Consider the following 24577-nt stretch of genomic DNA (forward strand, 5'->3'; position numbering starts at 1 on the left):
CGAGAGCAGGAACACAAGCAGGGGGAGTGGGAGAGGGAGAAGCAGGCTTCCTGCCGAGCAGGGAGCCCGATGTAGGACTCGATCCCAGGACCCTGGGATCATGACCTGAGCCGAAGGCAGACGCTTAACGACTGAGCCACCCAGGCGCCCCACAATGTGATTGTTTTATATATGCATACTTTGTTAAATGATTACCACAATCAGGTTAAGGAACACATCCATCATCTCACATAGTTACCATCCTTGTGTGTGTGTGTTGTGAGAACAATTAAGGTCTACTCTCTCAGCAAATTTCAAGTACACAACACAATGTTATTAACTATAGTCACCATGCTGTAAATTAGATACCCAGAGCTTATTCATCTTATAACCAAAGTCCTGTGCCCTTTAACCAGCATCTCTCATTCTCCCAGTCCCTGCCCCTGGCAACCACCATTACACTCTGTTTCTATGAGCCCAACTTTTTTTCTTTTTTACATCCTGCGTATAAGTGAGATCATACAGTATTTGTCTTCCTCTATCTGGCTAATCTCACTTAGCATAATGTCCTCCAGATTCACCCATCCTGTTGCAAATGGCAGGATTTCCTACTTTTTCATGGCTGAATAATATTCCTCTCTCTCTGTGTGTGTGTGTGTGTGTGTGTGTGTGTGTGTACATTCATCTGTTGATGGTATAACTTAGGTTATAAGTTATATATAAGTTATAACCTATTGAATAACTTAGGTTATTTCCACATAGTGAATAATGTTGCAATGAATATGGGAGTTCAGGTATCTCTTAGAGGTACTAATCTCATTTCCTTCAGATATATACCCAGAAGTGGGATTGCTGGATCCTATGGTGGTTCTATGTTTAATTTTTTGAGGAAATTCCATACTGTTTTCCATAGTGGCTGCACCAATTTACATTCCCATGAACAGTATACAAGGATACCCTTTTCTTCATATCCTTGCCAACATTTAACTTTTGACATTTTGATAACAGCCATCCTAACAGGTGTGAGGTATCTCACTGTGGTTTTGATTTGCAATTCCCTGATGACTAGTGATGTCAGGTACTTTTCAAGTACCTGTTGACCATCTGTATGCCTTTTTTTAAAAAAGTCTATTCAGATCTTTTGCCCATTTTTAATCAAATTACTTTTTTTTTTGCTATTGAGATACATTAGTTCCTTATATAATTGGATGTTAACTCCCTATGTTTAATGGTTTGCAAATATCTTCTCCCATTTTGTAGGTCACCTTTTCATTTTATTGATTGTTTCCTTCATTGTGCAGAAGATTTTTAGTTTGAGATAATACCACTTGTTTATTTTTCCTTTTGTTGCCTGTGCTTTTGGTTTCATATCCAAAAAATCATTGCCAAGACCAATGTCAAGGAATTTTTCCCCTATGTTTTATTCTAGGAGTTTTATGGTTTCAGGTCTTACATTTAAGTCTTTAATACATTTTGAGTTCATTTGTGAGTGGTGTAAAGTAGGGGTACAATTCATTCAGGTTTCCCCAAGCCGTTTATTGAAGAGACTATCCTTTCCCGATTGTGTTCTTGGACTCCTGTCAACATCAGTTGACCGTATATGCATGAGTTTATATCTGGGCTTTCAATTCTGTTCCATTGGTCTGTGGGTCTGTTTTATGCCAGTGCCATATTGTTTCAATTGTTATAGCTTTGTGAAACAGTTTGAAATCAGGATGTGTGATGTATCCAGTTTGTTTTTTCTCAAAATTGTATTACCTATTTAGGGTCTTTTTTGGTTACATGCAAATTTTAGGATTTTTTTTCTATTTCTGTGAAAAATGCTAATGGAATTTTGTTAGGGATTGCGTTGAATCTGTAGGTTGTTTTGGTAGTATGGACATTTTAATAATATTATTTCTTCCAATCCATGATCATGGGATATCTTTCCATTTATTTCTGTCTTCCTCAATTTCTTTCAACAATGTCTTATAGTTTTCAGTGTATAGATCTTCCACTTCCTTGGTTAAGTTTATTCCTAAGTATTTTATTGTTTTCAATGCTATTATAAATAGAATTTGTTTTCTTAATCTTTCTGATAGCTTGTTAGTATATAGCAACACAACTGAGTTTTGTATGTTGATTTTATATCTTGCAACCTTACTGAATTCATTGATTAGTTCTAACAATTTTTTTGGTGGAGTCTTCAGGGTTTTCTATACATAAAATCATGTCATGTGCACAATTTTACTTCTTTTTCCCCAATTTGGAGCCTTTTATTTCTTTTTTTTTTTGCCTAATTGTTTGGCTAGGACTTCTGGTACTATGTTGAACAGAAGTGGTGAGAGTGGGCATCCTTGTCTTGTTCCTAATTCCATTTATTGTATTCTTCAGTTCCAGAATTTCTGTTTGCCTCTTTTTTATTATTTCTATCTCTCTGTTAAACTTCTCATTTAGCTCATATATTGTTTTCCTGATCTTGCTGAATTATCTTTCCGTGTTTTCTTGTTGCTCATGGTTAGTAGGATCCATGTTCTATTGATGCCCTCTCAGAGCCCTGGCTGCTCTTCTCCCACCTTTTCCTGCCCCCAGCACTCCTCAGTATTCTGGATGGGGTGAGAAAGAAGTGGGCCTCTCTGGCAGTGTCCACACAGCTGGGGAAGCCAGATATCCACTCACATACTCTCACATTCCCCCATGGGATAAATCATGAGCCAAGAAGGTCTGACTTGGCACTGAACTGTGCCACCTTGGGGGAAGGATGATGCACATAAAGTGAAACTGTTCCTTTCACTCTCTTCAATGCTTACAATCTTGGATTTATTGTTCTTGTTGTTCCACTGGTATAATGAGATTTCTCCACTGGACTCCTCGACTTCCATAAGTCACTCTTACACAGGAGTGATTGTCAAAACTGGTGTTCTTTGAGAAGAAGAGAGTAGAAAACTCCCATTTCACCATCTTGCTGATGTCACTCCTCTATTGAGTCTAGCCTGGTACTGGTCCTCACCTAGGTGGAAAAGCAGCTGGTCCAGCCCAGGAAGGACTGGTCTTCTGAGGTGAGTTGCTGAAGTTGGAGATGAAATGCAAATTCCAGGCAGGAAGCAAAGTCCCCTCTACTAACTATTAAATAAAACAGGTGACTACCAGTTGAAACATAATGTATAATCAATATTGCTAAGTGTTATGAAAAAGAACCAAGTGTATATAAACATATCCATACTAACTTCTAATAAAAAAATCTAAGCTCATGAGAAAATTTGAATAGTTGTGATTATTCAACAAGTTAAAATATGTAAAAATCTTATAACAAAGTCTGGCACTCAGCTATAAATATTAACAATGTTAATAATATTTAATATATTACTAATGATATATATTCACAATTACTATGACTACCACTCAGTTCTTATTTATGACATATTGATTTCATAATTTAATGTCCAAAGGGCAATCTTCTGTCCCTCATTCCCAGGTTGTTTGTTCATTTATTCATGCAACACATAGTGACTGAGTGGCTACTCAATCAGTGCGTGGTGACCAGCCCTGGAGAAGCACAGCCTCCACTGTCAAGCAGCCCACTGTCTGATGGAGAGATGGGACAGCAAATGGGAGTGAAACCACGGTGTAACCACTGCTGTGACAGGGGCATGCACAAAGGGCTGCAGGGGGCAGGGCACCTGACCCAAACAGATCAGGAAAAAACCCTCAAAACAATGTCCCACAGCCAATATCAAAGTGCTTATGTGCTCATTATGTGACTATCAGGGCAAGCTCAATGTTGAGATGAGAGTAAGCACCTGCCCAAGACCAAATAACAAACAGCAATCACAGAGCCTGAGATAAGAAGGGGCCTTGTATTCGTAACAATGGTTGTTCCCTTAATCACATCTGGTACTTCCTACCGTTTTGTTTCACTAGAAAAAAATACACTCAATAACGTGTTCCTTTCTGGACGCCTGGGTGGCTCAGCTGGTTAAGGATCCACCTCTTGATTTTGGCTCAGGTCGTGATCTCAGGGTTGTGGGACTAAGCCCCGGACAGGGCTCCACACTCAGTGCGGAGTCTGCTTAAGATTCTCTCTGCCTCTCCCTCTGTCCCCCCCACTGCCGCATTCAATCTCTCTCTCTCTCTCTCTCTCTCTCTCTCTCTCAAATAAATAGATAAATAAATAAAATCTTTAAAAAATGTATTCCTTTCTACTTACTTTACAGAAAGTCTTGCATGCATCAATTATGGGCCTATATCCAGTGCAACGGCATAGGTTACCTGAAGGAGAAAAACTCAACTGTACTTACACAGGAGTGAAAGAAGCACAGTCTGCCAAATGCATGATGGAAGTAAGGACTCCATCCAAGAAGAAAGCCCTGTTTGACATTTCAGTCTACATAATCTAAAAAGTCTGATTTTTTTCATCAGCAACTTGGGATATTAGGTTGAGAGTCCTGAAGTAGAGCTGAACAACTCAGTTATTTGTGTTTTCTCTCTCTAAGCAGTTTTACATCTTCTGCTTATGATAGGTGCTCAAAGAACACAATGATTTCAAGCTAAAAACTTGGTCTACAGGCACATTCAAAAACTAAGTTTCAGTTGATAGACCAAAGACATTTTATAGAAGCAAAGGTAATTATTTAACTTTGGAAACAACTGGGCACACAATTTATTTACAATAAATCATTAGGGCAGCGTTTCTCTCCCAGTGGTCCATAGCCCACATTCACTCCCCTCCCTCCAAATCTGGGGTCTTATTGAAAAAACAAAGCCACTGAAGCAAGCTATCTGGGGTTTAATCCCAGGAATCCTCACTCTTTACAAATTCCCCACAAATTTGAAAACCCCTTGTTCTCATTATAAACAGCTATGAGATCAAATGCATAACAGGATCTAAAGGAAAGCAGGCAAGAGACAGTTTATGTGCTGCATCTCTCCTTTATTTTCCCATTTGCTCTGGTCTTCCATGTGTGTGGAAGAGCTTAGACACATGAGCTTTAACCTCGTGTTCTCTGGCAGGGAAATAGGGTCCTTGGGAGGCAGGAGACAGACAGACAGAGCCATGGAGAGTTTCACCAGGATTTGGTGAAATTATTTTAAAAAATTGTTTAGAATCTTATTAATGAAGACCTCCTCCATCCACACACACACACTGAGCTTCTGAACTTGATAAAATCACTCTAGACTGGAGAAAGATGGTTATTTGAAATAAGTATCACCAGAAGATCTCAATCTCTTTGATCTCATGTTGAATTCATGATGAGTCCTCTGATAGTTAATATGATTCTGAGAGCACTCACTCCATAGGAGAGAGTGATGGGAGAGAGAGGCATGTGGAGAAAACTGGACCTTTTCTAAGAGTAAGTGAATAAGCTGGCTTTGTAATGTTTGTAAAAATAAGCAAGTAGGGGCTCCTGGGTGGCTCAGTCAGTTAAGCATCTGCCTTCAGGCTCAGGTCATGATCCCAGGGTCCTGGGATCGAGCCCTGCATTGGGCTCCCTGCTCAGCAGGGAGCCTGCTTCTCCTTCTCCCTCTGCTGCTCCCCCTGCTTGTGCTCTCTCTCTCTCAAATAAATAAATAAAATCTTAAAAAAAATAAGCAAACAATAAAAAAGGAAGGAGATTTTTCTTTAAAAAAAGATTTTATTTATTTATTTGCGAGAAAGAGTGAGACCGTCAGAAAGAGCACGAGCTGGGGGACAGGGAAGATGGACTGAGCCACCCAGGCAGGGAGGAGACTTTTATAAATTAAGAGACACAAAGGAATATATCAGCCAAGTGCAATGTGTGGATCTTGTCTGAATCCTAATTTGAACAAAGTAACTCTTCCACTTATTGCTGGTACAACTTTTAAGTTATTCTCTCTAAACCTCAGTTCCTCCATCTACAACATGGGGATAGTAACAATGCCTATGTTACACAGGTATAGTAAAAAGTAAATGAGACAACCTTTATACAGCATTACTACAGCATGTGGCACACAGTGAGGGTCTAACATCACCTCTTACTGTCACCATTATTTAAAAACAAAAGTACACATACATATAACCTACCACCAAGGGCCTCAGTTAACTGCTCCAGAGAGGGCTCTGGATGGTTCCTCAGCAATGTGTAGATGGACATCACCATCCCAGGGGTGCAGAAGCCACACTGCGTGCCGTGACACTTGGCAATCCTCTCCTGGAAGCACAGCAAGTTTAGAAATGCAGAATCTTGGGTCCTATCCCAGACCCACCAAATCAGAACCTGCACTTTGACAAGATCCCCACGCAACTTGTTTGTACAATAAAATTGGAGAAGAGGCCCTGGAAAATCCTTCTCATCTAGGTGTCTCCTTTTCTCAGACTGGGTGGCTGTGATTACTGGTCCTCACCTTTCATTAAAGGTTCTCAGCCTTTGGAATCACCAGGGGAACCTTAAAATTTCCAAAGCCCAAGAAGCAGCCCACACCAAGAGCACACACATATATTTTTTGGATTCCGCGGTGGTTTCAGTACGTAGTCCAGAATGGGAATCACTGAAACAAAGCTTACCCCCTTTAGGTCCCTCTGAGAAGTGAAGCCAAGTGTGTGCATGTTGAAAAAACCAAACCAAACCAAGCCTAGCTGCCCACGTTGGCCCTATCACTTCAGCACATAGAAGTTTGTTTACAAAGTACAACCATTAATCCAGAAAACAGTCAAGAAGGAAACATTGCTTCTTTCTCTACCAAACATTTTCCTTCCCAGCATTTTCTTTGGAGTCTAACCTCAAAGGTGCAACCCCATTTTGGAAGCTGTCTGCTGGCCACATTGCAACACCAGGAGCTCAGCAGCAGCCACTAAATGAAAGTATGTGTCACAGCTGGGAACAGTCACATGCCACAAGAGCGTCCAGGCAGAATTCATTCCCTCTAGGTAATGAGGTTTCACGGGACATGAACAGTCCCCGACATTCCTTCAAGTCCAGGGAATGTGAAGTTTGGGTATTCTCTATGTGGCCTCTATCTTTTTTCTCTTCTATCCTCTCCTCATAAGTGACCTTCATTAACCTAGATAAAAACAAGTAGCAACAGCATTTTTATGGGCAACATATAAATAATTAAGAGCCAGGAGTCTGAGATGCCCTTTCATTTGAGGTAAAGTTCTAACAAGGTACTGCCTTAAGGAGAAAAGCCTCCAGATTTATGAAAACTCCTATTATCTGTCTTCTGAACAAGTCCTCTATTTAACATATCTTTTTGGGAGCTGAGATCTTCATCCAGCTTTAAAATCAGGTTATTTTCCACTTTGTAAAAAAAAAATTATAACCCTCAATGCATATAGCTCTTGTTTTTTGAGTTTGGAAGATGAAAGACAGATAGGTCCCATCCAACTAGAACAAAAAAACCCAAACACAGCAACATCAGGGTTTTCTTCCAAAAGAAAAAGTCTTCTAGTCTTCCAAAGGCATATTTCTAAGCAATCAGTTATAAAATACACCCACACCAGGTGTCACTCCCAGGCTCAAGCTTGGTTTCATGTACGGGCAGTGACCAAGCAGCAGGGCTCAGACTGTTCTACTGCATTAACCTCTGTGGCTTGTCATGCTTTCTGAAGCTCAGAAACCCTATGAGGAAGAAGCACAGCCTCACCTGAACAGGATGAATCCTGGTCTTGGTGCTTCCTATGCCTTCTACTGTGGTGACGGCAGCCCCGTGCAGAGAACAGACGGGGGTCAGACAGGCATTGGTGGCATGATGGCTTCAGAATGCAAAAGAGAAGCACAAAGTACACTGTACCCAGTGGGAAACAGGACTGAGCATTCACCCAGCACTTCCAATATGGCAGGTTTTGTATGATGCCTCAGGCTTTGCAAATACATCCTGTCCTCAGCTCATGCACATATTTTAGAAGCAAAATATACAGGTTTCTAAACAGTATTGCATCCATATATATATATACACACACGAAAGAAAGATTGGAAGAATATTATTCATTTATAATTAAACATAAATATTTATTAAGTGTCTACTATGTGCCAGGCGAAGTTTGAGGCACTAAGATTCACTGGTCAACAAGATAGATAAAATTCCCACCCTTGTAGAGTATATATTTTAGTTGAGGGAAGATAGACAATACATATATACATAGACCATACATACATATATAAACTGAGATAGTAAGAAGTGCTATGAATAAATTGACACAGGCAAAGGGAATAAGGAGTTGCAGAGGTGAGGTGGGCATTGCTATTTATAAGGTGATGAAAGAGGGCTGATAATGTAACATTTTTGCTGGAACATGAATAATTTGAAGGAGCCAGACATGAAGGTTTTGGGAGCAAACATTCCAGGTAGAGGGACAACACATGCAAAGGCCCTGAGGCAGGAATGAGCTTGGGGTGTTTAGGGACAGAAAGAAGGCCAGTGAGGTTAGAGCATAGTGAATATAGGAGAAATGGTAGAATTCCAGGTTGAGAGACACACAAGGTAGGTAATTGTAAGGCTTTATTTAGAAACTTGTAAGAGACCTTCACTCTCATTCTAAAAACCAAAACAAGCCATATAAGCTATATAATTATAGTTTTTAAAAAACTCATCAGATGCTGAGTATGTAAAGAAACTTAAATGACCTAAACCCTATTAAGTACAAGCCCTTTATAAGACAGATGAGATATAGCTGTCCCTCATCTCTGACATGGATGGGGGAGAAAGAATCTGCCTTAGACAGGAGTAGGGAGAAACCACACCAATTTTCAACAAATTTTTGATGTGGGCTGATGTAACAAATTAAAATACAAAGCTGGACTGCACTCTCCCCAAACTCTTCCCCACCAAACTTCACTGAGTGCTGAGGGTAATAACCTAAAACTAAGGGTAGGGAAGGAGTGCTACAAAAAAAAGCCTCTCCAGGCACATGGACTCTTAGATGAGGAAGGCTGGGGGGAAAGCTGGAGAACAGAGCTGTAAGCACTCAGGCTTCACAGAGTGTAGGGCAGTTGCCATCCTTTAGAGGCTAAAGACAGGGAGGCATGGCTGCAAGAGATCTCCCAAAGCATGGAAGTGAGATGGGAGAGCAAAGAGAAATTCCTGGTGAACTAGAAAGTGGGCAGCCAGGCTGTACGGCAGGGAGGGATCACCCAGAGTTCAGGAAGCAGGTGACCTGGCTGTGGAATACAGGCAGATCTCTGAAATCTTACCACTGCTCAGATCCTGAGCCCTCATCTGAGAGCTGCAGAATGATGTAAATGGTTTAAGATATGCATGGTTGGGGTCCAAGAGAGAAGAGTGGGGAGAGAGGAGAGAGAAGAGGAAAGACAAAGGGAGGGAAGGAGAATAAAGGGAGGGAGAAGAAGGGAGGGAGGAGGGGAGGAAGAGAAAGAAAGAGACGGTGGCTTGAGAAGTTTCCAAAGCTGATGTAAGTCATCAACCCACAGATCCAAGAAACTGGTGAACCTGAAGAAGGATAAGTATCAAACATAAAGAGAAGATGTTAAATGTAATGGGAAATCACTGGTGATTTTTAAGTAGGAGAGTGTTGTATACTTGAAAGGGATCTTTCTGACTGACGTATGGGATTCATCACATGGGCGGGGGGCAAGGGTGGGAGCAAGGACGTCAGTTATTAGGCTGTCACAGTACTATAAAAGTGTGATGATGCCGTTATTCTTCACAGCCATTTCAGCCCTTCCTTTCCTTCCCAGACAGCACAGGGAGTCAGACAGCCTTTCAAAAGGGGATTCTCTGACTATATGTTATCCTCACTGATGGTACATTTTTTTTCTAACCCATTCACATTCCGGGGACCATGTCTATCTTGTTTGTCATTGTAACCCCAGCACCTGCACAGTTCTTGTGGCATAGCAGGTGCTCCTCCCTATTTCTCAAGTGAAGGAATAAAACAAAGTTCAAGACTTCAAAAATACAACCATGTCTGGATTGTGCAGTGAGCTACCTTATCCTCTTGGTAGTGGGGGTATATCGCGATATCATCACTGTGCAGGCGCCACAGCCTCCTGTTCCACAGCCATACTTAGTTCCTGTGAGTCGAACTGGAAAGACCACAGTTAAAGATAATGTGTTTTCTGAAATTCTTTCTAGAATAGCTCTGACCTTAGAGGACAACACCGTCAAAAAGACTCCTGAATATATAGTTAAGTTCAAATGATGCCTTAGCTGCTATTATTTAGAATCTTGTGGATTCCTGATTTCCATTGGTATATTATATTTGGTCTCCTCCCTCTCAAAACCATCGGACATCATATTGCCAAAACAGGGCCAAACTTTAAAAAAGAGTCTGTACATATAAAGGCCTGAGTATTTGAAAGCATGAGTACATTGCACATTTGTCTTCATCCTTATCTGCATCTTTGATGACATACAAAGACAAATGTAGAATTGTAAATCATTCTTGGAATATTTGTGTGTTATTATCCATGTTGACTGTATTTCTCTGCTTCCTGGTGGCAGAAACTCTTACTTGTATGCTCATATCTGCTCTCCCATTCTTTTTTTGTAAAAGGGGGGGGGGGAGGCCTGCTTCTCCCTCTCCCACTCCCGCTGCTTGTGTTCCCTCTCTCGCTGTCTCTGTCAAATAAATAAAATCTTAAAAAAAATCTTAAAAAAAGAAACTTCAATTTTTAGTCACACACGTGGTTGCCTAGAATAAAAAATACATTTTCCCAGCCTCTTCTGCATCTGGGTGGGGTTAATGACAATGCTGGCCAATGGGAGGTAACATAGTGCTGTGTATGACTTCCAGAACGAAATGTCCTCAAAAGGAGAGGGGTGCCCCCTTCATCCCTTACCTCCTATTTTCTGGAGTTCAGATATGATGGCTACACTTCAGTTAGTCATCTCTGACCATAAGGAGAAAGGTGCATACTGAGAAGGGTGGGGCAGCAAGACTCAGGAGCTTGGCTCCCAAATAAGGTTGTGACACTGCTTTACTAGCCCTAAGCCACCTACTTTGGGGATTCCTTTATGTGAGTATGACAGCCATGAGAATGTGTTTCATAGACCTCCTTCAACATGGGAGGGTAAATGACCAAGAGACCCAGCTGCTGCATTTTGATTTCTATCACCCCAGTTTTCACTGAGGTCATGACTCCCATGGGTTGCTCCCCACCAATGATTTAATTCTATGGAGAGACATGGAGTCCTTGTCAGCCACCCCCAGTGGCTTTGATGAATATGCCTGAGACTGCACAGCATCCTCGGACCCTCCCACTCAGCCTCCTCATCCACTCTTCTTCACAGGTGGCACTTGCATTGTGGTTTAATGTCTCCCTGAGCCTTCTCTAGGTCCCTCACTATTTCCTTTCACTCAGGCATCTCTCCTAATACAACCCTTGCACATTTAATCCCATTTCTGGTGTCTGCTTCCAAGAGAACTGAAACTAACACAATGAGAAAGGAATAAACTTTTAACTTCTATCTTATTTACTGTGATTTGGGATTTTCTGTAACTCACAAGTGAACCAAATCTTAAATATTACACATTAGTACCATGGATAACCAGGAAATCAGTGCCCATTGTTTTTATGTCCAAAGATCTTGAATGACTTCCAGAACATTGTTATTGATGCCTTTTGAGTTGTGTACTCTTTGGGGAGTCTCACTCTCTCTAGAGGGAATAAAAATGTACAAATTCCCACTGCCACATAATTCTGCATATAAGTTCGTGGGGTCTATAGACATCAGGAAGCCTACTGGAGTTCATGCGTAGCAGGCTAAGAATCCATTCTTTACATGACTTAAATTTAGAAAGTTTTTCTAAGGTAACGTTTTCAGGTTTAATTTCTCCATGGTTCTTTTACTTTCATTTCAGGAGATTTCTGTGCTTTTTTTTCCTAATGGGCATGATGATTAGTTCTTGAAGATAGAATTCAATATTGTGACTCTTAATTCTAAAGGATGCTTAATTAAGCCCTTTTAAGATTTGCTTTAATTCCCACTGCTAGTTTCTCCATTTTATACAACATATTTACTGCCAAAACAGAGATTAGAAAGAATTTGGTTCTTCTGACAGCCACAACTGTGCACTGCCTACAAAACTAAAACGTAGGACTTTCTTAAAGAAGAACATAAAACAATAATGGTAGGGAATAGGACTCAGTGCGGCTCTAAAAAGATATTTGAAACATCACCTGATGAGGATATCGGCACTACACACACACACACACACACACACACACACACACACACTCAAAGCAAAGAAAAGGATACGCTTCTTCCTCAGATATGGTAACAGCATCGTTTCAGGATCAACATTTTTTTCTATTACCTGTACCAAAAGGAAAAGAAGAGTTTTGTACACAAAGTTGAAAGAGCTGGTGTGATATTCACATGGGCAAGCTCATGCTAATTTGATGGCAGTGCACATTAATGAACTCTTCTACTCATATCTTCAATTTGATTTAATGTTTATGGAACACTTGTGATATACAAATCATCTCTCTTAAGAGTAAAGTTGAAATCTTGAGCCCCAACACCAGTTTGCCACTGTCCTTGGTCCTGACTTGTCACTGTTTTCTAATGCAGGGGTTGTTTCTAACAACAGGAACACTAGTGATGCCTGCCCAGCTTCACCCAGAAAAGTCTGAAACAGGTCAGTGAAAAGGTATTAGTAGAACAGAATAGGGAAGAAAGAGGTAGGGGGTGGCTGCTGGAATAGAATATTGAGATACTGATATAATTTTTTTTTAAATCGTGTTTATCATGGCTGAAGAATTACAGTTTTTTTTAAAGATTTTATTTTTTGACAGAGAGAGAGAGCACGTACAAGCAGGGGGAGTGGGAGAGGGAGAAGCAGGCTTCCCGCGGAGCAGGGAGCCTGATGCGGGGCTCAATCCCAGGACCCTGGGATCATGACCTGAGCCAAAGGCAGACACTTAACGACTGAGCTACCCAGGCACCTCGAATTACAGTTTTCAGAAAGAGAACACAACCAACCATGACCCCCAGATCAAAGAAACACAAGAGAAGATAAAATGTATATGCCAAGTAATCCAAAGGTGTGCAAGAAAGGATACACTTAAGAAGCGAGTGTGTGTGGGCAGCCTAGCAGCACAGCAATGGGACAGCAACACCCAATGGATGGCATGACTGAAATGTCATGATTGGTTATGTTTCCCAAAGTGATCATGTCTTCTCTTTTTTGATTAAAACTCTGTATTTCTTTTAGTCACAGAACAAAGAGAACTATGATTTGCTTCACAATCTCAGAAGTAGAGTTCATCTTTCACTGTGTTATTCTGCTACCCTTTTAGGAAGTAGGTGAGGAGGGGACATATGCTTATTCTATGGATGCCTCCTCACCCTCAATTCTAAGTGGCCATATGCCAGGGAAAGTGAAACAGATGCCAATTTCCAAGGTCAGATCTGTGCCCTAGAGGAGTCTGCAATATAGTGAGAGGTGTGATTGTCTGTGTGTGTTTCAGGGGGGTACACATACCCATATTGTAATACAAAAAAGAAAAAAAAATGAAGTGCCCCTCCGGGCATCCCAAACTTAATAGGCTCTCAAATGAAACTATTTTATTTCCCAAACTTACTCTTTCCCTTCTTTTCACTAACTTGTTTAATAGCCTCACCATCTGCTAAGTCATCCCAGCTTAAAAACCTGAGCTGTTTTCAACTTTTTATTTCTTTCAATCCACCACAATCAGTGTCACCAAGTCCTGTCACTCATACTTTCAAAATGATTCTCTAAACACCCTGCACTTCTACTGTCACTCCTCAGGATCAACACTCACTACCTCTTGCCAGAACAATTATCAGAGCTGCCTAACGTGCCTCTGCCTCCATTCTTGGCACCCACAATACCACTCTTTATACCACTACTGGAAGGACCTCTCTAAAATCCAAGCCTGATCATCATCTGCATCTGCTTTAATTCAACACTGCCTCCTGACTGCCAAACCACCATGCTGGGAATTCCTGAATCATTCAGGGTGCCTGTTAAAATGACATCCCTATAGAATCAGAATTTCTGGGAGAAAGAACAAGAAAAGGTGCATCATTAATGAGCACAATGAATGTGTCTTAGGGAAATTTATATTCTAGAGTTCCTGGAATACAAGAAGAAATTCAAACTCCTTGGCATAGCCTACAAGGCCTTTTTGACAGACTGCCCACCTTCTCCTGCCACTCAGCCCATGTATCTTGAACACTGGTCACATGGGAGAACGGGCTGGGCTGGCAGGACTTTTACCCTTCACTACATTTTGGATATAGGATTCCTTCTGAAAGTCCTCCCTAACTTCTTTACTTGGCAGAATTTCATACATCATTCAAAGTCCTGCTCAAGTGTTCTCTTCTGTGGGGTGCTGCCATCTAATATACCTTTCCATCCTCTGCTCCAGGTAACCAGCTTCCTCTGTGCTCCCATGGCCAATGTCCACACATCTGTCAGGGAACTTTGGACTCCATGTGACATGGTGACTTATAATTAGGAATACATATTTTATCTTCAGCCATTGTTCCTGGTACATAGCTCCTAAAATCCCTGGAATTTCTTGTGCTGAGTGTGATCAAGGTGTCTTTGTTATGTTAATGGATAACTTCTGGAATTAACCTAACGGTTAGGTTGCCAGAAGACCAACCATGTGATTAAAGGGCTGGAACTTTCGGTCCTGTCCCCTGGAAGGGGAGAGGGACTGCAAGTTAAATCAGTTGCCAACGGCCAATGATTTAATAAGTCATGCCTGTATAATGAAGCCTCCATAAAAGCCCAAAAGGATGGGCTTAGAGAGCTTCCAAGTTGGTGAACCAGAACACATCCATATGCTACCTGTGCCATATCCCAATTCCATGGGGTCAGAAGCTGCCTTGTTCTGGACCTCATTCTATATCTCCATCTGGCTGTTGATTCATAGCCTTTAATGCCCTTTGTAATAAACCAGGAAGCAAGTGAGTGATTAATTAATCAAATTCATCAAACATAAGGAGGGAGTTGTGGAAATCCGGTTTATAGTCAGTCAGTCAGAAGTATAGGTAACAACCTGAACTTATGATTGGCATTTGAGGGCAGGGAGGAGCCTTCTTGTGGGACTGAGCCTTTAATGGAGTCTGATGCTATCTCTGGGTAGATAGGGTAAGAATTGAGCTGAATTGTAAAACACTCAGGAGTCAGGGAATTGCTTGGTGGTGTGGGGAAAAACCACCCACACATTGGGAGTGAGTGGCAGCACTGTACCCTGCATCATAATTTTATTTGTGTATGTATAAGCCTCTCTTGATCCTGGGAGAGGATCACCACCTTCTGTTATTCTTCTTTATGTCAACCACTGAGCTAGGTGCTGGGGATATATCATAGGGACATAATAAATGTTAATTAACTTTAATAAATAATCATGAGAACACTGAGGAGCGAGGAAGGATTTCTCACAGTCTTGGGGCACCTGAACAGAAGAAAAGAAAGAAAAACAGAGAAGTGCCAAGAATGATGGCAGAAACTGCTTGTTGTGGATCCCAGCATGCATTTCCCTTTCTTCCTTCCTGCTGCCTGAAAAACGGATGAAATGGCTAGGACTCCAGCAGCTATCCTAGACCATAAGGCAATATTTTAACAGCTGTAGAGGAAAAAGAAGAAATCTGGGTCTCAGATGACATCAGGAAGCTTCTGGACCAGCCCCAAGATATCCTTTTATGTAAAGTAAAAATGATTTGTATCTTGTTTGAATCACTATTTTTTGAGTTTGTGCCATTCACTGCTGAAAGTAATCCTAGTTAATACATACGATGGTAAATTTTACAGAAGCCCAATTTTAATGATGAAACAGGATCTGAGTAGCTTAGATAGTAAAGAAGAGCATTTAGGCTTGAGGGATATTTGTATATTTTTGGAAGGAATTAATGGAAGAAGCAGGCCTTGCTTGTTTGGGTACTTGTTCTAAGAGATGTCTCAAGAGATTAGAGTCTGGTTCAAAGTGCCCCTGGCTTGCAATGTGTTTATTTTTCTTAGTTGGTGGATGACCTATTTGGAGGGGGAGGCAGGAGCAGAGATATGGCATGCACCCTGTGCTGGCAGGTCTTGGAGTGAAACAGTGAGATCAGGGCCAAGCTGGTGGCTGGGGGCTGGGAAGGGAATGAGGAACAGAGTTACTCTCACTGACTCTGGTTTGGGAAGATGATGCCAGTTCTTGGATCAGGGTCATGAAATGTTCCTGGCTCAGTACAGCCTTGAGTGCTGTAAGGATCTGTCCTTCTATATCTCCGCCAGCCCTCTGTGAGATTTCAAGTTCATACTGCACAAGATTGAGAAATCACTTTCCTCTGTGCCAGGCCAGTGACTAGTACCTGAGGGGTCTTCACCACATCCAAGACAGAGGCAGAAAGAAGAAAGAGAAGGGAGATGAGGAGGTGCAAGAAAGTGGTAAAAGAATGGAAACTAAGAAAGGTAATGAGATATGTGTGAAAGGACCAGGAGAGGAAAGAAAGAAATGTATTTGTGGGACCCAGTAGAGAAGAGCAATAACCCCCAGCATCCTTACAACAGAGGAGGACACTTCTGACTGAGCTTCCGGTGGCTTTAAGATTCATCTTAACTGTGGGTTCTCCCTGCCTAAGCCACCTCCAACCCCCTCCACTTGTCTCTGAATCATTATAACCACCCCAGAAATTTCCTTTTTCAGCTCTGCAGACCAAGAACCCAAAGAAAGACCAGCTAATGGACAGCTCATCGCAGTTTCTATACTAATATCAAGACCCTACATTTTTTTGAGCAAATAATGCTCAATGACTACTTTTCAGCCCCCTTGGCACTTCCAGGCAGATCTGGCTCTGCACATGAAGCAGATTATTTTCTGGTGCAGATATTAATAATCATTTCTACACATTGAGTACTTGCTGCGTGCCAAGCACCTTGCTAACCGCTCTCCGTGGAATTTAATCTTTATCTCAATTCCATGAGAGAAGTTACTGTTATTAGCCCCATTTTGCCAAGGGGAAAGCTGGCTCAGAGATATTAAGCAAGTTGCCTGAGGCCACAGAGTTGCCAAGTGGCAGAGCAGAGAGCACAGGACTCAAACCCAAAACAAACTAGTTCCAAAAGTTCATACCTTTGTTTTCTACACCTCACTGCCCTGTAGAATAACGTGCTTTAGTTCCTGAGCTGTGTTACAGAGTTCATTGCGGGTATAACTTATTTATGGCTTCTTCCTACCCCATACTCTATGTTAAGTTGGTCACCTGTTCTGGGGGCCCCTGGTGGAGCAAGTAAAATTTCCAAAATCTCTCTGCAACTAGCTGTCTGACCAATATGCACTGGCCTTCCCTCCCGATGGCCTCAGACCCTGCCTGATGACACCTTTTGGTGACCTGAGGGGATTTTGCAAAAAAGCACAGACTGGAGGCTAATCACACCACCTAGAGTCTCCTAATTGGCTTCTATACAATTCTATACGTTACTCAGTGCTTACCAAATGAGTGTGGTCACCATCTGTCATCATATAATGTTATTACAATATCACTCACTATATTGCCCATGCTGTGCTTTTCATCTCTGTAACTTATTTATTTCTTAACTGGAAGTTTATACTTAATTTTCCTCACCTATTTTGCCCGTCCCTCCAGCCCCTTCCCCTCAGGCAACCACCAGTTTGTTCTCTACCTTATGATTCTGTTTCTGTTTTTGTTTGCTTGCTTTTTATTTTTAAAGATTCCACATGGTATTTGTCTTTCTCTATATGACTTATTTCAAAATAGCCAAAGCAATCTTGAGAAGAAAAAAACAAAGCTAGAGATATCACAATCCAAGATTTCCTGATATACCACAAAGGTGTAGCAATCAAATATAAGGTACTGGCACTAAATAGACACATAGATAAATAGAACAGAATAGAGCCCAGAAATAAACTCATGCTTGCATGATCAATGAAGCTAGGAGAAAGTGGGCAAGAATATACAATGGGGAAAAGACAGTCTTTTCAATAAATGGTATTGGGGAAACTGGACAGCTACATGCAAAAGAATGAAACTGGACCACTCCTTACACCATACACAAACAGAAATTCAAAATGGATAAAAGACCTTAATGCAAAACCTGAAACCATAAAACTCCCAGAAGAAGACACAGGCTGTAATCTCTTGGACATCTGCCTCAGCAGCATTTTTCTAGATATGTCTCTTCAGGTAAGGAAAATAAAAGCAAAAATAAACTACTGAGACTACACCAAAAACAAAACAAAACAAAACAAAAAAAACCCCAACCTTTTGCACAGCAAAGGAAACCATCAACAAAACACAAAGGCAACCGAGTGAATGAGAGAAGGTATCTGCAAATGGTGTATCTGATAAGGGGTTGCTATCCAAAATATATAAAGAACTTAATACAACTCAACACCCAAAGAACCCAAATAATTCAACTAAACCATGGGCAGAGGGTCTCAGAGGCAAGTTCTTAATCCCAGAGGGTCATGTTTGACCTTAAGAGCCCTCTGCCCTGGTGGTTTCTCTCTCTCACTTTACTCAACAGCCCCTCATCCCCTGAACCAGAAACTTTATTCTAATTCTATGTGGCAATCAGGATTGCTTGCCAGGACTGACACACATACCTAACAATCTGGAAGGGGGGAGGCGGAGGAGGAGGAAAGGGGAAGAGTGGCATGATTTCTTTTAAAAGGGTAACTGCAAAAACTGAATCGATATCTTTAGAGTGTACTTTCCAAATGATCACAGGACACTGACCCATAGATAAAAATGAGCCCATAGATAAGAACCAGTTTATCTATTTTTAAAAATCAATAGAGCACAAACTGTTGTTGGCCATTATGTTAAAAATCCAACTAGAGTTTGTTTGAGGGCAGGGGAGGGAGGATGAGGAAGAAGCTAGACTCAAAAACCAGTTTCCTCGTTTAACCAGAATCCTTACCATCACCTACAAAGCCCTAGGAATCTGGCCCCCGGCCGTATCTCCAGCCCCACCACCCTCCTTGCTATCCCTTAGCATGCAGAAATCCCCATGTCTCAGGATCTTTGCACCCCCATTCCCTCCACTGGGGATTCTTCCCTCAGATGTTTGCTCCTCACTTCATATTTGTCATTGCTCAAATGTCACTCTTCCAGAGAGCCCTAAACATCCATCCCACTTAAAATATCAGCTCCTGTTCACTCTGCTCTATGCTCTGTCCTAGCACTTATCACTGCCTGACATTATACATTTCCACTTGCTTATGTGCTTGCTGTCTGCCTCCCTAGCACAATGTAAACTCCATGCAAGCAGGGACTTTGTCATTTCTGTATTCTGTTGCATCCCCTGAGAACATTGGAACACTGCCTTCTAGAGTAGACCCTTAACAAACAAATTAAATAATGCATTATCACTTGATCTAAGTAGCAGTATCCCCTTTTAACAGAGGACTTGGGGCTCTGAAAGTTTAGGGCATCACAGTAAGAGAGCTGGAATTGAATCCTTGTTTGTCTAAATAAAAAGGCCAGAGTTTTGTTTGCTATGCCATTCAGTCATGCAAAGAAAGAATGACATAATGCTAACACTTCATCCCACTGCCAATTTTTACCCTCACAGTAGTCCTCTGAGGGGATCCTAAGAGCCCCCATTACAGATCAGGAATAACAAGCTCATGTTATCCAGTGTGGAACCCAGGCAACAGGGTCAGAGGAAGGTTTTGTGGGGCCTAGAACTTGTACAATTTGGGGGAGGGGTCCTCTTTAAGAAAAATACTACAAAACCACAAGTGCAAAAAAACCATCAGGGCCTTAGAACAGGCCTCCAGTGAGACCTCAGCTTCTTGGTGCGTCCCTGGCGCTAGTCAGTCGGGCAAAGTGTTTGGCTCCCTAGACCCAGAAGCGGGGCTCACCGGTGGCTCTGAAGATGTTGGCACTGTGGAAGGCAGGTAGCTCGGCCCCTGCTTGGTTGTCATCTCTTAAGGAAGCCCTTTTTCCTTCCTGCCTCAGTTTCTCCCTAGCAAAGTGGTGCCAATAGGCTGCGACAGCGTTGAGTGAACGCAGTTTATGGCCACATCGGGGGTGAGGGGTGTTTTCAAGGATGCCCAGGGGCTTTGCTGCCCTCCAAGGTGGAGCACTTGCCTGAACTCTCGCGGAGGCTCTGCAGAGCCAGCCCGGTTTCTGAGAGCACAGACGCCGCATCACAGCGGACGCAGGGAGGACCTCCAAGTCCCCAGAACGCGGCTCTGGGTTCAGCTCTGCCAGGAACTTGCTGTGAGTTGAACAAGTCACAACTGCCTCACCTGAGAAACGCTAAGAGTCGTTTGAATTCCTTCGTCCTTCTGGTCTGAACCGCTCTCTGCTCATCCAGACACACGGGAGAGCCGAGAGCCCAGGCTCAGCCGTCTATAGACTGCTCCCCGTCTACGGGGACGTTCCGGGTTTGAGGGGGAAGGTTGGGCAGCGCTGACCCCGACGAGGAAGAGTAGCCATTTCTCCTCCTGTTTGCGGGGTGGGGCGGGTGGGGTCGGTGGTCAGCGGGTCTCGGAAGGAGAAGGAAAAGGAAGCCCGGCGAGTGGGGCCCGAAGCTCCAGGGCTGTCGGGAAAGCACACCCTGCACCTGCCGGGTGGGGGCAGAGGTGCGCGCGGGGGCACAGCGGCTCCGACGCCTGGAGCCGCCGCGAGCGCGCTCACCTTGCGGCCGTTCACGTAGAAGAGCAGCTCCGCCGCCCGGTCCATGCTGGCGGGGCACGGCCCCGCACCGGGCCCCGGGGTCGCCGACTGCGCTGCCGGCAGAGCCTACCCGGCAGCCAAGCCCCAGGGAGAGAGTCCCGCTGAAGACCCAAAATTCCGTGCGCCTGGCGGGGAAATCCTGCCCGGTTCCCAGGACGTCACGCGAGCGCTCCGGCCTCCGAGATCATTGGCGGGACCTTCCACTCCTCGCGCCGACTCCCCGCGTCCGCGCCGCGCTCTCCGCCTCTCGGCAAGTGCAGCAGGTCCTGCGGCGTCTCTTTGGGCGTGTTTCATTGGTGCAGGTTTTAAGTGGCTTTCCAGCCAGATGTGCACTTCGGGAATAAGCCGTTTTTTGTGCCACTGCTCCCACCACGCTCCCACCACACTTGGTGCAGTCCTCATAAAACAATCCCATTCATTCCAACTTTGCAGGAAAGGAGCTTAAGGACAACCGGTGGTTTTACAACTTTATCTTACAGTTTTAGAACTATCCAAATTTATTTTTTAAAATCAAGAGCTACCTTGATACAGAGATAAACCTTTTTTTTTTAAGCTTTATCACTATTCACAGTCTATCCAGTAAACAACAACAGTTTATCTGGTAAATATGAACAGAGATATAAAAATCTTGGAAAACTTTTTTTTAAAGGCAACTTGGAAAATACTGAAAAGCATAAATACAAAAATTATTTGTAAGCCTACAACTTAGAATTTGCCAGTATTAATTTTTGGGTCTATCTTTACATTTTTGAAATCTGCCTGTAACTCCTTTTAAAAACTCAAATAGAACCAAACTAGTTATTTTCCAGACTTGTTTTCATTTAATATACCTAGAACACTGGGGCACCTGGGTGGCTCAGTTGGTTAAGCTTCCACTTCTTGATTTCAGCTCTCCTCATGATCTCAGGTCATGAGATGGAGCCCCTGGTCCGGCTGGCCCTCAGCACAGAGTCCACTTGTCCCTCTCTCTCTGCTCCTCCCCCCACTTGCTCTCTCTCTCTCAAGTAATTATAAAACATCTTTTAAAAAATATACCTAGAACACTTTCCTCTGTCATTTTGTTTCTGTGAACACAAAATTTTGTGAAAATTTCCAGTTAGTACATAAAAGTGAGGAGTACAACTAACGTCGCCATATACCTCATTGAGCTCTGACAATGGTCAACATTTTACCATATTCACTTAACTTTTTCTGGAGTATTTTTTTTTTAAGATTTTATTTATTTTACAAAGAGTGAGAGAGCACAAGTAGGAAGAGCAGTAGAAGGAGAGGGAGAAGCAGTCTCCCTGCTGAGCAGCGAGACCTGGGATCATGACCTGAGCCAAGACAGATGCTTAACCATCTGAGCCACCCAGGCGCCCCTTCTGGAGTATTTTAAAGCCAATCTCAGGAACGTTACTTTATCTCTAAGTACTTTAGTATACATTTTTTAAAAAGACATTTCTTTACTCAAAATGCCATGTTCACACCTCACAAAATATTTTCTTAATATCCTGAAAATTTCCCAGCATCCAAAAAAGTCCTTTTACATTCGATTTCTTTGAATCAAAGAAAGTCTATTCAATGTATTTTTTGTTGTCTCTTCAGTCTGTTTTAATCTACAACAGTCCCTTCACCCACTCCCCCTTTTTATGCTCTTAACATGTCCAGTCAGTTGTCCTATAGAATGCACCACATTTTATAATGACTGATGGCTTCTTCTGTGTTCTTTGTTCTTCCACCCTACTTACTACCTATATACTGTGCCTGATGAGGAAAACAAAGGCAAGAGAAATGTAACCTAAATGAAATCTCCTTACAGCTTGCAGCACACTGATACCTGAAACACTCAGAACCTGACATTCCTCAAGGAATCATGGCCGCCTTAATGCTTCAATGTTTATGTTTTATTAAAGACTAAAAGCAACCTTATCTTGACAGTAGCTAAATCTTCAAGGTTCTGTAAGACCTTGCTTTCAGCATACAGAAATTCCTTAAAAACTTAATGTTATATCCCCCCCCTCCACAAACTTAAAAGTATATAGTCAGTCACTCCTTACACTCACAGGTGCAGCTCTCTCTGCCCGCGGGTCCTGTTCCTGTGCTATAATAAAATCACCTCTTTGTATTAAAAACATCTCAAGAATTCTTTCCTGGTCATTGGCTACTTGACCCAAACTTCAAATCACATCATTTTGGCACCCAATGTGGGGCTCAAATCTTCTCATCGGGATTCCAAGCCTTGGTGCAATCTTGGTGAGTACTTCCTCTCCTCTCCCTTTACTTTCATTTCAGGGGCTTTTCAAAGTATGGTCTTATTGGAACACTTCCACGTCAGTTACTTGGGCTATATTCGTCTAGCCCATAGCTACTCTACAGGGAGGAACAGAGGCCTGCCTGCCTTTTGGCTTCCAGGCAAATGGCTGGAATGGTAATAAGACCCAGAAACTTGGGGTGCCTAGGTGGCTTAGTTGTTAGGTATCTGCCTTCGGCTCAGATCATGATCCCAGGGTCCTGGGATCAAGCCCCGCGTGGGGCTCCCTGCTCAGCGGGAAGCCTGCTTCTCCCTCTCCCACTCCCCCTGCTTGTGTTCCCTCTCTCGCTGTGTCTTTCTCTGTCACATAAATAACATCTTTAAAAAAAAAGACCCAGAAACTTGATGCCCTCTCTTTATCCCTATTCTTTAAAAAAAATTATTTATTTGAGGGGGTGGGGCAGAGGGAAAGGGAGAGAAAGAACCTCAAGCAGACTCCCTGCTGAGCGGGGAGCCAGAAGCAGGACTCGATCTCACGACCCTGAAATCATGACCTGAGCCAAAACCAAGAGTCAGCCACTTAACCAACTGAGCCACCCAGGCGCCCTTATTCCTATTCTTACAAAGAATTGTCTTTTGGGCACAGGACAGCCACCTAAGTCGCTAGGATGGCTCCTCAATAGTCTAATGTGATCCCCTTCATATCTTCTGGCTTCCAGACCTCTGCGTGGAGCTGGCCGAAACCAGTACCCAATTGAATTAAAACCCAACCAGGGACCGTTTCCTAGGGAAGTTGGCTGTAAGGACTATATGTGTTGGAATGTCACTTAGATCATGTGGATTTCTATCTTTACTATTTTTCATCACTGTCCCCTACTAACTACTTAAGTTACAACATTGGGTCATTTCCCCTTGTAAAACATTTCCAGTGTTTTCCATGGGTTAAAAATGGCGGGGTCTTCATGGCAAGGCATGGCACAGTATTTTGGTCCATTCACTGGCACACATTTATAGCCTAGAATGCAATGGGGAAGTGTGGGGTGGCGGGGGGATGCCGGCAATCCCTCTTATGAGGCCTTTATGGCAGGGTGGTGATCAATAGTGATTTTGTTCAAGGGAGGCCTCTGGTTGCTTTGAGAGCAGGAACCTCTAACATATCCTGCATGGGAGTCAGGGGGATTTTTGGTAATGGACCTTCTTAACTTTTCTAGGAACATGGGATCTTCTTCAGTCCCCAAGGGTTCTCCCTTGGGATGCCTTTTAACCCATTGGAATCAAGTTGGATTGCAAGATCTAAGAAAGAAAAAACTGATCATCTTCTGCAACATTATATGGCTTCAGTACTCCTTCAGAGATGAGGAAAAATGGCCCATTAATGGGACATTAAGCTTCAATATGATCTATCAGTTAGATCTCTTCTGCAAGAAACAGGGCAAATGAACTGAGGTACCCTATATTCAGGCCTTCATGGCCCTAAATCAGGATCCTGACCCAAGGGCTTCTTTCAGAATGTGTTTAACCACCAACCAGGTTAATAAACCCCCTCTGGACATATCGGATGATGATCATCTCAATAGGCCCATTCTTCCTAATAAACCTGTGCTACTGGAGAAATCACGGGCTAGTCCAAACAAAAAGGACATTGGCTCTGTTACTATCCCTCCTCCTTATAAACCCCAAGACCCCATTCCTCCCAGCCCAGACGGACATACCAGGAGCAGAATTCCCTATCTTCCAGGAGTTCCACCCAAATCTGGAATGCATCCTCTTAAGGAAGTTGCTAACAGAGAAATGGGC

General features: G+C 42.7%; 1 protein-coding gene across 5 annotated transcripts in view; it reads right to left on the reverse strand.

The window, feature by feature from the left end:
- LOC112807663 (aldehyde oxidase) overlaps positions 1 to 20691 on the reverse strand; it is a 78938-nt gene extending 58247 nt beyond the window's left edge. For 3 of the 5 annotated variants that reach the window (XR_012374672.1, XM_073880292.1, XM_073880287.1), the window contains exons 1-6: positions 20509 to 20691; positions 12136 to 12193; positions 9863 to 9959; positions 7561 to 7669; positions 6002 to 6128; positions 4166 to 4227 (exon numbers count right to left, since the gene is read on the reverse strand). Coding sequence is in view for 4 of the 5 variants with exons in the window: in XM_073880292.1 (XP_073736393.1) it covers positions 4166 to 4227; positions 6002 to 6128; positions 7561 to 7669; positions 9863 to 9959; positions 12136 to 12193; positions 20509 to 20553 (498 nt within the window). In the remaining variant the exon portion in view is untranslated. Of the gene's footprint in view, positions 1 to 4165; positions 4228 to 6001; positions 6129 to 6696; positions 6979 to 7560; positions 7670 to 9862; positions 9960 to 12135; positions 12194 to 15365; positions 15446 to 20508 lie in introns of those variants that run through there. The other 2 variants (XM_073880291.1, XM_073880293.1) reach the window with 2 other exon arrangements.
- Positions 20692 to 24577: the final 3886 nt, after the last annotated feature.

Source organism: Callorhinus ursinus, unplaced genomic scaffold (genome assembly GCF_003265705.2).
Source record: "Callorhinus ursinus isolate GAN/ISIS: 27379988/994484 unplaced genomic scaffold, GSC_fseal_2.0 scaffold2, whole genome shotgun sequence".
NCBI classification, from domain to species: Eukaryota; Metazoa; Chordata; class Mammalia; order Carnivora; family Otariidae; genus Callorhinus; species Callorhinus ursinus.